The sequence below is a fragment of the Acomys minous genome, assembly GCF_964271855.1.
Source record: "Acomys minous genome assembly, chromosome: 5".
In the NCBI taxonomy this organism is placed as follows: Eukaryota; Metazoa; Chordata; class Mammalia; order Rodentia; family Muridae; genus Acomys; species Acomys minous.
In genome coordinates, this window is record NC_140494.1 from 102,958,754 (window position 1) to 102,975,661 (window position 16,908).

The 16,908-nt window shown below is 48.6% G+C and overlaps 1 protein-coding gene across 3 annotated transcripts in view; it reads right to left on the bottom strand.

Moving 5' to 3' along the window:
* Positions 1 to 16,908, bottom strand: part of POU2F3 (POU class 2 homeobox 3) — an 88,301-nt gene that overhangs the window by 19,334 nt on the left and 52,059 nt on the right. For all 3 annotated transcript variants that reach the window (XM_084783612.1, XM_084783613.1, XM_084783614.1), the window contains 3 exons: positions 5,737 to 5,841; positions 4,303 to 4,405; positions 1,896 to 1,978 (listed from right to left, as the gene is read on the bottom strand). In XM_084783612.1, the coding sequence (XP_084639738.1) occupies positions 1,896 to 1,978; positions 4,303 to 4,405; positions 5,737 to 5,841 (291 nt within the window). The remainder of the gene's footprint in view (positions 1 to 1,895; positions 1,979 to 4,302; positions 4,406 to 5,736; positions 5,842 to 16,908) is intronic.

Below are 16,908 nucleotides of genomic sequence, written 5' to 3' on the forward strand. Positions count from 1 at the left end.
TCCCTGGAATTTCTCAGCTGGAATGGCCTCTAGCCAGGAGTTGCAAGGGTGGATGAGGACAAAGCTATAGGCCACCATACTTTTTTTTTTTTTTTTTGAGACAGGGTTTTTCTGTGTAGCCTTGGCTGTCCTGGACTCACTTCGTAGACCAGGCTGGCCTCAAACTCACAGAAACCTACCTGCCTCTGCCTCCCAAGGACTGGGACTAAAAGTGTGTGCCACCACCGCCTGGCCTAGGCCATCATACTTTCCCATGAGGCTTTGTTATTTCCCAAGAACTACAATTCCCAGCATTCCAGGAAGTTACCTGGTTCCTGGGCAGGTGGAGCTTACAGGTTAATTTTGGGCATTACACACCATATGGGTGCTGGGAACTGAACCCAGGTCCTCTGCAAGAATAGTGAATGCTCTTAATCCTGAGTCATCTCTCCAGCCCCTTGAGATATCTTTTATTCTACAAAGATGGTGTGCAATCCAGATCTTGGGCCAGGCACTGTGTCCAGCACAGAAACAACTGACTCACTGCCTTTGAGGACAAAGAGTACAAACCCCTTTGTCTCCCCTTTGCTTTTTTGCTTAGAGAAAGTGAAATCCTCTCTCCTGCTCTGGTTTCCCAGCATCCTTAGGAGGAAGAGGATAAGGAGTTGGAGTCGGGTTAAGGATGAGTTTTCTTCTCACCTTTAGAAGAGGTGTCTTCTAGATCAGAATGGCTAGAAACACCTGTTTTGCAGAAGATGCCGGTGGGAGTGGAGGGAGGTAGCCCAGACCAGATCCTCAGAGCAAAGTTCTAGTCCCCCTTGAACATTCCTTTTTCTTAATTCACTTGCTGTTTCCTTTGACAAACACTTTGAGCAGCACAGATGCCTCCTCCTCCTCCTCCTCCTCCTCCTCCTCCTCCACTGACTGCCTAATCACATCAGTTTGATTTCTCCCCCTCTGCTCTTGTGGCTGTGACTGCTGGTCGTCATCACTCCCTAGGAGGACCTTTCTACCTACTTATGCATAGGCAAGGTCTCTTTGTGTTACCCAGGCTGGTCTTTAGGAAGCAATTCTCCTGCCTTAGCCTCCCTGGTAGCCAGCACCATAGACAGAAAACATGGCACCCCGCAAGGAAGGACCTTAATCATCCTCTAAATGGCCTCTCTACCATTCTAATTGGCCTCTTTGTGTTCTAGTATTAGATGCAAGAGTTGGTCCTGGGTACGCTCTAGGACCTCATAGCCATAGATTAAGGTCTATCTATAACTATGCCATTAGCGCAGCATCCGACTTAGCTGTCCCCATTTCTTTCAACCACTAGGGGGCGCTCCCACTCTACCTATCTTCTGCGAACATTAGGCCTGGGAAAAGCCAGGGTCCTTTAGTGAACCTTGAAGATTTTAGCCCAGAGAAGGAATATTACAAGTCTCTGTGGTCATTTCTGGTCTTCTTCCCTTGTAGAAACAAGGTATGCATCTGTTCAGGCAATTGATGTCCCAGGGGCACCCTGGCACTAGGCTGGCAAGAACAGACTTTTATTTCCTAATTGACAAATAGGTGCTGTATTCATGACCAGAGCAGGTCTGCAGAGGACCCTCCTGCGAGAGACCTCAGCATGCTTGTTCCCCACATGTGCCCACTGCAGGAAGTACTCAGCTGAAGTAGTCCGGAGGTGAGCCAGCGGTGAAACTGCTGACAGGCAGTAGGCCAGCCTGAAAGCCTCACTCTAGTGACAGGGCAAACTGCCTCCTTAGGCAGGTGCCAACAGGGAGAGCCCCCAGAAGCCAGTGTCCTGCTAAAGAGGAGGGAAGTCTGAGGAGCTGAAGTTTGCTCTGGGCTGAGACACGCTATAAAAAATCAGGAGGAAGGGCTAAGGGTCGGGGGTGTGGGGGTGTGGGTATGAAATTAGCAGTTACCTGGGAGGCGAGGCCAGGCCCTGTCTGTGGGAGAAGTAGAGGGTTTGATTGCTGTGGAAAGGAGAGAAGATTCGGCTGCAGACCTGAGTGACAGGGGAAGGGACAAAGGAACAAACAAACAAACAAACAAACAAAATCCAGGCCATTTGAAAGACAAGCTGAACACTGAAACCAGGCTAACTGCCCCCACCCCCCTGCTAACCTAATTAGGTCCCACAACCCACCTTAAGCCTGGTTGAAAGGCCCCATGGGCCACTGCCAACAATTGCCACATACAGGTGGAGGCCAACCAGACTCCCCGGATAAACATTTGTAAACAGTAGTCCCCCAACCTGTCCTGCCTGCCTGCCTGCCTGCCTGGAGAGCTGCAAAAGGCAGAAGAGAGTCAAAACACTCTACCTGGGATCTGATTAGTAGGAGGAGAAGCCCAGAGGGGAGAGGACACAGGAATGACTATAGACCCAAGGGGGAGCAGAGTGCTTCAGTTTGCCTGCAAGGGAAAGCAGTTGGGATGTTTAGGCCTGCCAGATCTGTAAGGCCAGGGCAAGCAGATGGTACCAGATCGCTCAGAAGGGCACTGGGTCATTGGTCAGAGGCTCCTGGTGACCATGGACTGAGAGCAAAGGGGAAGGCCAGATGCCTAGGCCTTCAAACTCCCTTGGGCGGCGTAGACTCTATCTGTAGGTTACCTTGCCCAGGGACCTCCCTCTTCTTCCGTCTTTGGAAAAAAATGCCAAGAAAAGGCTCTGCCTGTCTGATGGCTGTGATAAGAGTGGCTCTTGTCTTTGGATGGCCAGAGCCAGCAATTCTCACTCATGGCAGGGAGGGACCCTCAAATCACCAAAGCTGACAGTGGGGTCAGAGCTCAGTCATTCAACATAGAGAAGCTCCTTGGCATATCTGCCGTTCCCAGGTGGCTCTGGGTCATTACCACATCTGCTAAAGTTGGCCTTTCTGCTCTTTAGTCTCAAAAGGTCAAAAGGTAAGATAGGTCTTGGAGGAACCCTGGAGTGGAAGTTAAGAGGCTTGTTTATCAATTTTGCTTACATTGCATTCTGCAACGTGCAGAGGCTCACCATATGAAAGGAACCACGGACCCATCAATAACCTTGTTGTGCGGACCTTTACTTTCTTATTTTCATAGGGGAGGAAACAGATGCTTGTAGATATTACATAAAAACTTCAACACGTTTTTCTGTCCCATCTGTTGTCTAATATGCCTATGCCTGTGCACTCTGTGCCCGGGCCATGTTCACATCACTGTGGTGTCTTCCAGAGCCGAGCTGAACTAAGGCTTACCTTCTCTTTCCTAGCCCAGGACTATGATGGGTGCTGCTTAGCCAAAATGAACACTCAGATGTGTTCTGATTCATCTTAGTGCTATTCTGAGACACCTTGAAAGCTAAGCATAGGGCATTTGCTCAGAATGGGATGCAGCCACCTGGATTTCCAAACTCTGCTCTAGAGTAGAAGCTATGTGGAGCGTATACTTCCAACAGCATTTTTCAGCCTTGCTTGTCAGAGGTGAGTGGAAAGGCAAACAGCACAGTGTGATCATCTAGAGCATGGGTTGGACTGTTCTGGAACTTTCTGGTAGGTCACCAGCATGCAGGAAGACTACCTGTACCACAAGTTTACTCTGAGGAGTAAGTCAGGAAAACAACTCAACAGACTCCCGGGCATGTTAAGCAATGATACCCAGTGTCCCTAATGTTGGGAGTAACTTCCCTGACAAAGACAACCGGACCTGTTTTTATAGCCTGTGAGAGGCACTGCTGCTCCATCCAGACAGAACCATAGCAAGGCCAAAGGGAGGGGAACACCTCAATGCAAGCCAGACTTCCCAGGAATTGGACTCATCCCCATTTCCCAGAATGCTCCTACTTCCGCCTGTTATCTCCACCCCCATCCCCACTGTTCTGAACCTTTAGACTCAGTTCCTATGAAAATGAAGTCCCAGCAAGAGCCTGGACAGGAAGGAGAAACAGAGAAACAGAGAAACGGAATAATCTGGAGGGGCCCTATAGGAGCCCTTCTCTAGGTCCCAGGCAGAAAAGCTGGTCTTTCTCAGACAAGATTTCCATAGCCTGGGTGGACTTTGAACTTGCTATGTAGCGAAGGATGAGCCTCCTGCCTTTACTTACGAGTGTGCTGGGATTGGAGATGCCACTGTGCCTGGTCTTATGTTATGCTGGGGATGAAACCCAAGGCTTCCTGCATGCTAGGCTAGCTTTCTATCAGCTGAGAGCTCTTCCCAGCCCCAAGTTGGTTTTCATACCAGAGAAGTGAGCAATGTCTTTGTGCACCCTCCCCCTGCGCCAACCCCCCTCCACCGCAACCTCCTCGCCCCATGCCCAGTAAGCAGCAATAGCCTTTTCTAGATTCAGCCAAAGCCCGGGGTACTTACCTTGCTGCCCAGGTGGGGTCTGGGAAAGCAGAAACTGGGATACAGACTGTAAGTGGCCAGGGACCAGCACAAGCTGCTGGAGTGGATGGAGAGAAGCCATGTCCTGCATGCCAGGGGGAGAGGGATGCACTGATGTTACACAGTCTACAGCTGGTGGAGCCGAAGCCTGCTGGACTGCAACTCATGTAGTCCCTGGGGCTGCAAACTCTAGAGGTTGTGGGCAGCATCCTTGTTTCATGTTGCCGTGGGTCCCTAACACAGGGCACGCAGTAGTTACTCCTTTAATGCTCCTATTGCTCCTGAAACCGACCCAGCAGTCAGTCCCTGCAGCATACAGTGACTTAACTCTGTTTTCACACTTTCATTTGTCTGTGCCCTGACTCCCAATTGTAGGTGCCCTGAGGACCTATAGTAGGTATTACCCATGTCCCAGAGGCTTATCTCAGAAGTGGCAGCAATCCCAAGTGTCCATTTTCTTAAACTGTCATGTCACTTGATGATGCTAAAAGCCCACTCTTTAGTTACTGCTTGTATCTGAGTCTTTCTAGAAGGTACTAGGGGATAGGGCAGACTGTCAGTTATTTTTGTTGCTGTTTTGTCTGAGACAAAGTCTCAACCTTGAAAATGTGTAGTAATCCCTTCTGCCTCAGCCTCGCAGCTCCTGGGATTACAGGCCTGCACCGCCACGCCTGCCTCTACTGCCGCTTTACTTTTAATTCTAGCTGGCCCTGAGCTGGCTATATAGACTAAACTGGCCTTGAAGTCACAGAAACCCACCTGCCTCTGCCTCCTGAGTACCACGATTAAGAGTGTGTGCCACCAAGCTTGGCCTCGAAATTAGTTTAAAAAAAAAAAAATCAACTTGATTACACAGAAAGTCCAAAGTCCATCAATCTGAGCTTCTCTCATAAGGATCCCAGCATCTGGAGTCTCACGCTTGACAGGCCTCACGGAATGAAGGAGGTGAAAGGGTGACTGTATATGTTGCTTCCAAGTATGGCTGGGACAGTAGCTCTTTCTTCCCCCAAGTGGTCCCTTTGAAGACTTTCATCCTAAAGGCCCCAAGGCGGTCACTGCTCTCCCAACACCAGCCCTCCACTCCAGCTTTGTTTTGTCATATACTCTTGAAGGACGTCCAGTGGGATGGTCAGTACCTGCTCAGCCACTGCCTTTCCCTGGAGGCCCTCAGTGTTGCACCAGCACCATAGCTAGTGGGTCCTTTGTTTTTGTCAAGAGAGGCTTTTGGTTCAGCAAAAGCAGTGACATGTCCCTTTCTCCCTTACCAGGCCTCACTCCTGCAAGGACTGTGTTTTGTAAACCCCATATAGGTAGTTCTGGGGGGCTCCTTTGCTTGCATCTTGTAGAGGGGCTGGATGGTATGCGCTCACCAGCCCACTAAACACACCAGGGTCCATGGCGCGGGCTGGCACCTACCCCAGACATTTGGTTTCCAGGCATCATGGCAGGCCCTTGGCTCAGGTGGCATGGCCTGTGGGAAAGGGTCTGCTGCAGAGACTCACCCAGGTCTTCAGTCTTAATCTGCAAGTAGAGGCAGAAGGAGAGGGTGAGTCCAGGCAGGTAGAAACCCAAGTGTGAAGAGTCAAGCAGGAGGTGAGTGGCAAGTCTGGAGGGAAAGTGAGTAGCTCACAATTCCCTAGAAGGAAGGGATACATGGGTTCTAAGAGTCCCGGACAGGACCAGTCTGCTAGGCAAACCAGTCTACCACCACCGTCACCACCACCTTGTGATGCTGTGCCAGCACACAGCACTTTTCCTCCTTGGAACGAGAAAAGTCAGGATAGCATAGTGACCTCTGGAAAGAAAAGAAAGCTTAGGCCTGCTCATCCTTTTGGTGTGATAATCTTTAGCCTGATGACCCAACCTCCATATGTGTACCATGGCACATGTCTACACACACACACACACACACACACACACACACACACACACACACTAAATGAATGAATATGTAATAAATTAAAATTTTTGCAATGCGAAAGTTAAGCCAGGAATGTCAATGCATTCTTAGGATGCCATTGCTTGGGAGGCTGAGGCAGGAGGATCACTATGAGTTTAAGGCCAGTCTGGACCATGTGGTGAGTCTTAGGGTTGGGTAGGAATTCCTTGCCTTATGGAGATGTAAATAAAGTCTGTTCTCTCCTTATAAGGTCACAACAACACACCAAAGTATGATTCTACCAAACACCTTGGGGAAGCAGTGAGTTTAAAAGGCTTACTTACAGACCGCGAGAAGGGGCACATACAGGAGCGAGCATAGGGGGCCCAGAGTGGCCATACTGGAAAGTCTCCATCCAGCATTGATGATGGCTCCCCCACACCCACGCAGAGCAGCCCCTCCAGTTAACTGTCCATGATCTGTACATGCCCGTTTGTGTGAGAATTACAGACAGCTAGCCAGAAGGCACAGGGGGAATGAAGGAACCCCAGATGAGGGTCTAGCGACCCCCTCCTGTGTAGGCATGTAAACAGTCCACCAGCCTGATCCTGGGAGGATCTCTTACAAACAGCCACAGAGGCTCGGATGACAGCAGGGGCTATTATGATTGAAGGATAGCTTGACCCGGTCACAAGCAAACAAACCAAAAAACACAACCAACCAAAGAAAACCCAAACCAGAAAATAATCCTCAGTGGCTGGGTGTGGTACATGGCATACACTGTGGTCACAGCAACTGGGGGCGGGGGGTGAGGCAGGAGGATCATATTTGAACTCAGCCTGGGCTGTATACAAAACCAACTAACCATCCAACAAACCAAACAACCGAACGAAAGAAAGCTTACTAGAGTAAATTGTTACAAATCTTTTGCTTTTCTACCACACTGGGATATAAGAACTTCCTTTATGAGATGGCTATGATTTTAAATAGTATCTTTAAATGACATCCTTTAATCGATGGATTCCCATCCAAGAAACTGGGAAGCCTGGAAACTGAGGGCCAGGGGCCTCCATCTCTTCATCCTTCTCCATCCTCTCCATGCTGAGCTGCACCTGCTGAGGCCTTCTGGGTCTGAACCTCTGCGTTTATGCTGGATCCCTCCTGTAGGTTTTCTGTAACCCAATTTTGATCCCTAAGGAAGGGATTCTCATTGGCTGACAGAGAAAGGAGCTAAATAGTGGGAACTGGAAGAATATCAATTGATTTAAGGCAATAACAGGGTCGGAGGAATAACTCGGTGAATAACTCACTTGCTGCTCTTCCAGATGACCAGCGCCCACATCGGGTGGCTCTCAACAGCCTGCATGCCTGCTACAGGGGACCCAATGCCTTCTTCTGGCCTACAAGGGCACCCGCACACACATGTACACACATACTCATATGTGTCCGTAAGTAAATCTTTAAAAATAAAATAAATACCTTTAATCCCAGCACTCAGGGAGACAGAGGCAGGTGGATCACTGTGACCCTACAAAGCAAGTCCCAGGACAGCCAAGGCTACACAGACAAAACCTGCTTCTGTAGATGAGACATTGAATAAAACACAGTACAGTGAGCAAGGTGGACTCTGATTCTCATCCTAAATCAGACTCAAACATTCTACAGGATTTTGAGCGATAGGGGCTTCCCCATCTCTTATGCGTTCCATGTTGTTTGTTTCCTCCAGTTCTCCTTCTCCTCCTCCTCCTTCTCTTCTTCCTCCTCCTCCTTCTTTTTGGTTTTTGAAGACAAGATTTATCTGTGTATCCCTGGCTGTCCTGTACTTGCTTTGTAGACCAGGTTGGCCTTGAACTCACAGAGATCCACCTGCCTCTGCCTCCCAAGTGCTGGAATTAAAAGCATGCACCACCATACCCAGCCACCCTCTGGTTCTTATGTTGAATAGCCAATTCTAGTCACATGCACAGATGGTGGACTTAGCAGTCCAGGGACCCCAGAGGAGCTCTGGGCAGGATTGATAGGAAACTGGCTTTCTCAAGCATACTTTGCAAATCATTGCCCTCACACACAGAGACCATTCTGGAACCTTGAAACAAAGGGAAGGAACAGAAATGGGATTGTAGCACTGCAGCGCACAGAAAGTGAGTCCGAGAAGTCAAAAGGCTCAGCATATGGGCTGGTCTCCAGAGTCCCCTTCCCTATGCCTCCTCAGTTCTGCCCATCTCTCTCAGAAAGGCTGATACCTGCTTCATCCATAGACCTTAGAGTCTATACAACCTGGACCCCTCTGAGACATGTAGGCAAGTTTTAAGAAGTAGATAACCAATGCCTTCTTCTCCCCAAACCACCTCCATCAAAATGATTTCTGGTCTGCTTTGAAAGTGCTCTTGGCCAGCCTTCCTGACAAACCTCTCTGCTCTCTGCTTTCTGCTCTCTGCTCTCTGGTCCTTTTCTACCATCAGGCATCCCCATCCCAGAGAGGCTTAGGGAGGCAGGATGGAAGCGGGGGTGGGGGTGGGGCATGGGGGATTGGGGGGTGGGAGGGGGAGGGACAGAAGAAGAGCATGGAAACCCGGAGAAGAAATCACAGTGGTAGAACCACCCCAGGCAGCCTGGCATAGTTCCAGCTCCAAGGCAAGTGATGGGTTCCTTTCCAGGCTCATTATGCTCTGAGGAGAGAGATAAGGGGGTGTAGCTATGACAGAGCTTGGAAGCATGCGCTCTGCCTCCAACCTGGGCGCTATCTGTTAGGATGGCTGCCAGGTCTTCCTGCTGCAGTGCTGAAGTTCAGAAACCAGCACCACCATAAAAGAAAAGGCACGCTTTCATCTGCTTCAGAGATCGATGTCCCGCCACACCCCCCCCACTCTTCAGGAGCTGGGGGGGGGGAGGGGGAGAGGGACTCCTGCCTTCTAGTTCAGCAAACAAAATGCCTAATGGTAGAAGCCTTCTTAAGGTATAGGCTAGGGCTCCTTGGTATCTTTTCATATTACTCTAGAGATTAATTTGTCTCGTTTTCACTCACCAATCTTTTATTCACAACACCCAGACCCCTGAAGTGCTGAGTGTCACCCCCAAAGAAGACAGCCCTAAACAAACAACATTAAAAAAAAAAAGACATAGGACACCAGACATGGTGGGGCACACCTTTAATCCCAGCACTCTGGGAGGCAGAGACAGTCATACCCCTGAGTTCAAGGCCTGCCCAGTCTACAGAGTGAGTTCCAGGGCAGCCAGGGCTGCACAGAAAAGCCCTTTCTTGAGAAACAAAAAAGACACAAGAACACTTCTTTCATAGTCTTGGCTTTGTGAGGCCAAGGTGTCCCTCAGTTAAAAAAAAAGAAAAAAGAAAAAAAGCAGAGCTAGATAGTAGGCCCAGGGAGATGGTACATAACTACTGCCACCAGGACGTCTTTTTGGATACTCGCAGGGGATTTAAAAAAAAAAAAATCTAAGAAATTAAGAAATAAAGCCCTCACTAATCCAAAAAAAAAAAAAAAAATCCCTTTTCACAGCTGTCGAGTGGAAAAGGCTGGAACCTTTCCAGGCAACTGGGTGTTGGCTGTGGGTCTGCGAGATGAGATAGGGAGACTTCTGTTGGGTCCCTTTGACTTCTAAGGTGAGAACCGCAGGCAAATTGGATGAAAACCCAATTTTCCCCATACTTGTGAAAACCTAACTAACCCCACAGCCTGCCCGAAAGCATAAAGATGGTCTCCAGGCCTCCCTGGCAGCTCTTGTCACCTGAGTGGAACATCTCTGGCTCTATCTGAGACGGCTAGTCCCTGGGGACAGGGGCCACCACAGCATACCCTTGCCCTGGCACAGGTTCGATGCACCCCATCCACCCAGCAGCTGAGGTTTGATGGGGCAGGATGTCCTCCACCCACAGCTCTGTGCAAAGGTATTGCAATGAAGTCTTCTTGGGCAGTGACCAGGGAGGTAAAAAGCTATCACGAGTGATTATCTTTTCTAATCCAAGTGAACTCCCTGACTTTATGGCTTTAGAAAGCAGTAACCTCCTTCTAGAAGGAAGGTGCCCCTCCTAAGGAGGTAGAATCCCCTACTGGCCTCACTTGTGTCTTCCTCAGCTGGGATGATGTGGAACCATCTCATCCCCCAGAAGGCCAGAGAGCTTCAGATCTGGAGACAAAACCTAGCCGGATGACGCCCCCCGCCCCCCCTGCCCCCAAATCTCAAGGCCCCGGTCTCCTGACCTTCCACCTGAAAATACTAGAAATAGAAACACCCCCAGAAATAGGTCAGCAAGGGATGAACAAGGTGGTGCTTGCGCCTTGCACTTCCTCCTATGGACAGGTGCATGATGGGGCGAGGGTCCTTTACTTTAGCTCCCTCCACAGGACATAGTCACATGACCCTCTCTGGGGCCGCCTCCAACACTAATGAATATATCACTGGTGATGAAAACGATCAAAGCTGTTGTTCTGGTTGCATAAGCCGTTTGTGGAAAAGTGTTTCATAAAACATTTCACAAGAAGGCGCGTTTCAAAGCAGAACAGTTCTCAACCTGCCTTCAATTACAGGCAAGGTGCTGCTTCTCTCTCTCTTCTCTCTTCTCCTTCTATGTTTCTCCTGAGCAGCGAGGCAGAGTTTCTGTAACTTATCTGTTAAGAGCTGGCAAAGGTGCATCTCAAGAAAACATTCTAAAAATATATTCCAAGTAGGGGAATAGGCCAGGCAAGTAACATACCTTGGGTGAACACGGCTGACAGCACCCCATTCAGGTGACTGTTGGCTGAGGGTGAGGAAAACAAAACAAAACAACAACAACCCCCCCCTTTTTTTACACTGTTAAGACTGAACCTCAAACACTCCAGGCAAGCATTCTAGCATGAGCCACATCCCCAACGTGGCTGATTCTACTAAAAAGACCTTTTCTCTCCAGGCATCCTGCCTTCTCCCGCAGAGCTCAGGGCTCCTATCTCCCTTAGGTCCCTCCATAAAGTGCATGCAGAAACAGCCTCATCCCATCCCTGGTCTCTGGTTGCACCTACAGCAAACTGGCTTGATTGTGCCACTTCTTTTCTTGTGCAAACTGGGGTCATCCCCGTGAGAAAAATCAGACTTCTACTCAACAAAGCAATGGACAAGTGGGACACTGGTGTATTATTATTATTATTATTATTATTATTATTATTATTATTATTATTATTATTATTATTATTATTATTATCACCATCATCATCATCATCATCAATTTATTTATTTTGATTTTTCAAGACAGGGTTTCTCTGTGTACTTTTGGCTGTCCTAGACTCACTTTGTAGACCAGACTGGCCTCGAACTCACAGAGATCCACTTGCCTCTGCCTCTCAAGCGCTGGGATTAAAGGTGCACGCCACCACACCCAGCTTTATTTTTATTATTTATTGTTGTTTACAATCAGGGTCTCAGGTATCCTATGCTAGCCTCCAAGATATATAATGGAGGAAGACCTTGACTTTCTTTTTTTTTTTTTTTTTTTTTTTCCAGACAGGGTTTCTCTGTGTAACAGTCCTGGCTGTCCTGGACTCACTCTGTAGACCAGGCTGGCCGTGAACTCACAAAGATCCACCTGCCTCTGCTTCCCCAAGTGCTGGGATCAAAGGTGTGCGCCACTACCACCACGCCTGGCGACCTTGACTTTCTAATCCTCCTATTTGTACCTCCTAAGTGGTGGCAATCCAAGTGTGGGCCATCATGCCAAAATTCTTTGGTGTCGGGGATGGCACCCAGGGTTTCCTGCATGCCAAAAAAACATTCTACCAACCAAGTGAGGGCCTCACCCTCAGCCGTAGGCCCTCTGATGAAGATGCTCCCCTGGAGCCACTTGACAGTCGGTGCTCCCCCCCCCCCCCCCCCCCCCCGCCCAAAGGAAGCTTCCTGATGGGAGGAGCTGGTATTTTCTGCTTGAGTCTGCTCCAGAAAGACAAGAGGCTTCTCATTCGTTCCTGAGAGTTCCAGCATCAGGACACAGGACACAGCAGTTCTGGTGCTAAACGGAATGGGGTTGTGTTCCCAGAGAAGACCTATTCTTGCTGGTGGGCAATTTTGAGGCTGCTGCACAGCCTCCTGGGACACCACCATGTGAATCTGTATCCATGGATGCTCTCTCTGGTACCCTGATCCCCTCTGAGCTAAAGTTTCCTGGTTCTCGTGGTGGCTAACCTGATAGGCCAGAGGACAGCGGTCGCTCCACATCATTGGTCAAGTAGGGGTACCACAGGGAGGTTTTGGAGGTCTCTGGAATCTAGAAGGCTGTTTGCCTTTAGATGAGGCAAGAGGTGAGCTGGCGGGAAAGGCTGAGCACAACACTGTGAGAACTCGTTCCTAGCCCAGCAAGGCTTCCTGGGAGGGTCAGTGTGCAATGCATGTCATCGCACTGCCCGGGCTGCTTATCATGGAAAGAATTTGCTGTTCCTATCAGAGCTGCGGTGACTTAAAAAATAAAATACACCAGGCGAACAAGGGCAAGACTTGGAACCAACAAGGACACCTGACTCCCATCCCGGCTCTGCTTCTACCATTTACTGCTATGTTATTCCTCTTACCCTTCTCTCTCTCTCTCTCTCTCTCTCTCTCTCTCTCTCTCTCTCTCTCTCTCTCGGTTTTTTGAGACAGGGTTTCTCTGTGTAATAGTCCTGCAGTCCTGGCTGTCCTGGACTCACTTTGTAGACCAGCGATCCACCTGCCTCTGCCTCCCGCATGCGCCACCATGTCCTGCCTCCTTCCTTCCCTTTTTAGGTTAAGACAAGATCTCTCTATGTAGACTAGGCTAACCTGCCTCAGCCTCCCAGGTGCTGGAATTACACACATGAGCCACCACAACCAGCTTTTCGTTTTTGTTTTTTCTTTTTCTCCCCTCCCTCCTTTGCCTCCTTCCCTCCCTACCTTGATATTGGGATCTCATTATGTAGCCCAGGCTGCCTCCAATTCAATTTCTGCCTGCAGTGCTAGGATTACAGGTGTGAGCCACCATCTTCAGCTTCACTGTCTTTACTTTTTCTTTTTTAAAGATTTACTTATTATGTATACCGTGCTCTGCCTACATGTAGGCCTGCAGGCCAGAAGAGGGCACCAGATTTAATTATAGATGTTGTGAGCTACCATGTGGTTGTGGGAATTGAACTCAGGACCTTTGGAAGAGCAGACAGTGTTCTTAACCTCAGAGCCATCTCTCCAGCAAAGCTTCACTGTCTTTTCAGGCCAAGATTATTCCTCCATAAAAGAAAGAAATAGGCTAGATGCAAACTACTTACACAGTTTATCACTTATAAAAAAGAGCAGAAACCGGGCGCACGCCTTTAATCCCAGCACTTGGGAGGCAGGGGCAGGTGGATCTATGTGAGTTCAAGGCCAGGCTGGTCTACAAAGTGAGTCTAGGAAGCCAGGACTGTTACACAAAGAAACATTGTCTTGAAAAACCTAAGGAAAAAAGGAGCCAGGTGTGGTGGCGCACGCCTGTAATCCCAGCACTTGGGAGGCAGAGGCAGGTGGATCGCTGTGAGTTTGAGGCCAGCATAGTCTACAAAGTGAGTCCAGGACAGCCAAGGCTACACAGAGAAACCCTGTCTCAAAACCACCCCCTCCCCCCCCAAAAGCATGAATAGGCTTGTAAGAGTAAAAAGACTGAGGCTTGGTGCTCCTGAGACTTGTTTAAAGTCACATTGCTGGCAGGATAACAGAGTTGCAATTTCAGCCCAAGCCTGTCTGACTCTGAGGTCCTTCTCCATAACCCTAACCCTGACTCATGGTGTGTGATGGAGTCACTGTATTATAGACCCTCTAAGGCATCAGGGTGCAGTGTGCCAGGTACATAGAAGGTATTTAGGAAATGTGGCTTCTCTTCTTCACCAGAGCTTGAAGGAAATGAAGACACCACAGGGTTCATTTTACACATGTGACACCAGACAGGGAAAGTGACCTGCTAAGAAGCACTCTGTAGTCCTGCTGTTTAATTCTGTCACTTGTGCTGCTGCCCCCCTTGGCTCTAGAAATAACTGAGAAGAGCTTGAGCTAGTCCTGTTGACCTGATGAGGTTTAGCATCAGTCAAGAAAAGACCCCACTTGGCTCTGGATTACAACTCAGAGTGAGGTTCAGCACAGGCGGAGGGACCAGTGCTCTGCATCCTTGACTCTCCTATACATTTAAGCTTTGGGGGCTTAATATTTGTTTTTCCCTCCTGTACTATGGGGAAGAGATGAGAGAGAGAGAGAGAGAGAGAGAGAGAGAGAGAGAGAGAGAGAGAGAGAGAGAGAGAGAGAGGTCTCAGACTGGCCAACTCTCCATCTTACTGTGAATGTTGCTAGCTGGGGTGTGGTGGGTGAGAAGGGTTTCCAGTGAAACTGATGGGGAAGGTATCCTGCCTTCTGGATGCATGCATGAGTGTGAGCAGCACCAATGTATGCATGCAAAGTGTTGCACAGACTAGCTACTTCTGCTGGAAAAAGAGAGATGATTTTTTTAAAAAATATGACCTTTAAAAAAAAAAAGATTTATTTTTTATTATGTATACACTGCTTTGCCTGCATGTCCACCTGCAGGCCAGAAGAGGGCATCAGATCACTTTACAGATGGCTGTGAGCCCTCATATGGTTGCTGGGAATTAAATTCAGGACCTCTGGAAGAGCAGTCAGTGCTCTTAACCTCTGAGCCATCTCTCCAGCCTGACGGAAGATTTTTCATTTTTAAGCACCTTAAAGGTTAATAGCATTTAAAAAAAAAATAAACAAAAAGTATTCTGGCTCTCTGTCTCTGTCTGTCTGTCTCTGTCTCTGTCTGTCTCTGTCTCTCTCTCTCTGTCTCTCTCTCTCTGTCTCTCTCTCACACACACACACACACACACAAAATCAATGAAGAAAAGAGTCTTCCCCACCCCACCCTCCTTGAGACAGAATTTCTCTGTATAACAGCCCTTTCTGTCCTGGACTTGCTTTGTAGACCAAGCTGGCCTCAAACTCACAGAGATCTGCCTGCTTCTGCCTCCCAGAGTGCTAGGAGAACTGTGTGTACCACCATGCCCAGCTGAAAAAGAGTCTTATCAAACATTTAATAAGAGAAATGAATTTAAGTTTTTAAAAAATTCTATTTGTTTGTTTGTGTACATGTGTGCACACATACACGCATGCTGGTGAGTATCATGGAGAGGACTTGGAGGTCAGGAAACAGCTTACAAGAGTTGGTTCTTGGCAGGTGGTGGTGTTGGCAGTGGCAGTGGCAGGGGTAGCGGTAGCCGCGACTGCAAACACCTTTAATCCCAGCACTTGGGAGGCAGAGGCAGGCGTATCTCTGTGAGTTCGAGGCCAACCTTGTCTACAAAATGAGTCCAGGACAGCCAAGGCTATTATTATACAGAGAAACCCTGTCTCAAAACAAACAACAACAACAGCAACAACAACAAAATTAAAAAATAGTTGTTTGTCCTTCCACTACGTGGGATCCAGGGGATCCAGGTCATTAGTCTCTACAGCACATGCTGTAGCCTTTACCTATTAAACCATCTCATATTTTTACAACTTTGGTAACTAAAACTAAGAGAGCATAAGCAATCTGCCTAATGCCACACAGCTAAGAAGGGCACAGTCACACTGACGGCCTGGACCCTTGCCCTCAACACCCGCCCTTCCCATCCTCTTTACCATGGCTTGAGCAGCTCCATTACATCACCCCCACATAGTCTTAGGTGTAGTCTAGAACCTGTAGGTATATGTGGCTGAGCTATTGAAAATGAAAGCCAAGCTAGGTGCTCATAATCTGTCTAGGAGATGAAGGCAGGAGCATCATGAGTTCTAAGATCACCTAAAAGTCTGTTTCAAAAGAAGTGACGTTTCAAAAACAACAACAACAACGGGATTTTCTTTGGCATTTTGTGGTGACTTCAAAGCTTGTCCCTAACCGTCAGAGCACTGGATGAAATAAGTGGGTTTCCCTGGTATTTTTATATTTTAGAATTAGCCTTGCAGTAAAGTTGAGGCTCTTATCTTCCCTTTTGTTTTCTTGTTTCTTTGTTTTGTTTTGAGTTTAGGTCTCACTATGTAGCCCCTGCTGGCCTCGAACTCATGGCAATTATCCTGCCTCATTTTCCCAAGTTCTGAGTTAACAGGCTTATACCGCAATACCCAGAGTTGTCTCTTATATACCTGTGGCATGAAAATAAAGTGAGATGTCACCAGTCTGCTCCAGCTCCACTAGGGTGGCCTCCCATGAGCCCGAGTGCCACACAGAGCCTTCTTGCACCACCAGGGTCCTCTTCCTAGTGCAGTGTCATTCAACACGTGTATAAAGCACCTCCCGGGCACTAACAAGAACACAGATGCACAGGGCACTCTGAGGCTAGTTGGCTAGAAAGTCAACCCCCACAATCCAAAATGGAAGAGCTTGGAAAGGGTGGCAGTTGACCACGTCAGGGAGAAGGACAGCTAGACAAAAGGAAAGGAAGGAAGCCGGGTGTGATAGTGCACATCTGCGGTTCCGCACTTGAGGCAGAGGCCAGAGGGTGGAGAGTTTGGGGCCAGGCTCAGCTGCTTTTTCTTCGCCCAATAAAATATGAAGGAAGAGAGGGAGGGGGAAAGGAAGTGGTGGAGGGGAAGAAGAAAGGGTGGAAGGAAAAGAGAAGGAATGAAGGAAGCAGGAGGGAGAGGAAATGGGGGGGGAGGGGAGGGAGGGGGAATGAGGCCCTGAAGTATGAAAAGGGTTAAGAAGCTGAGAA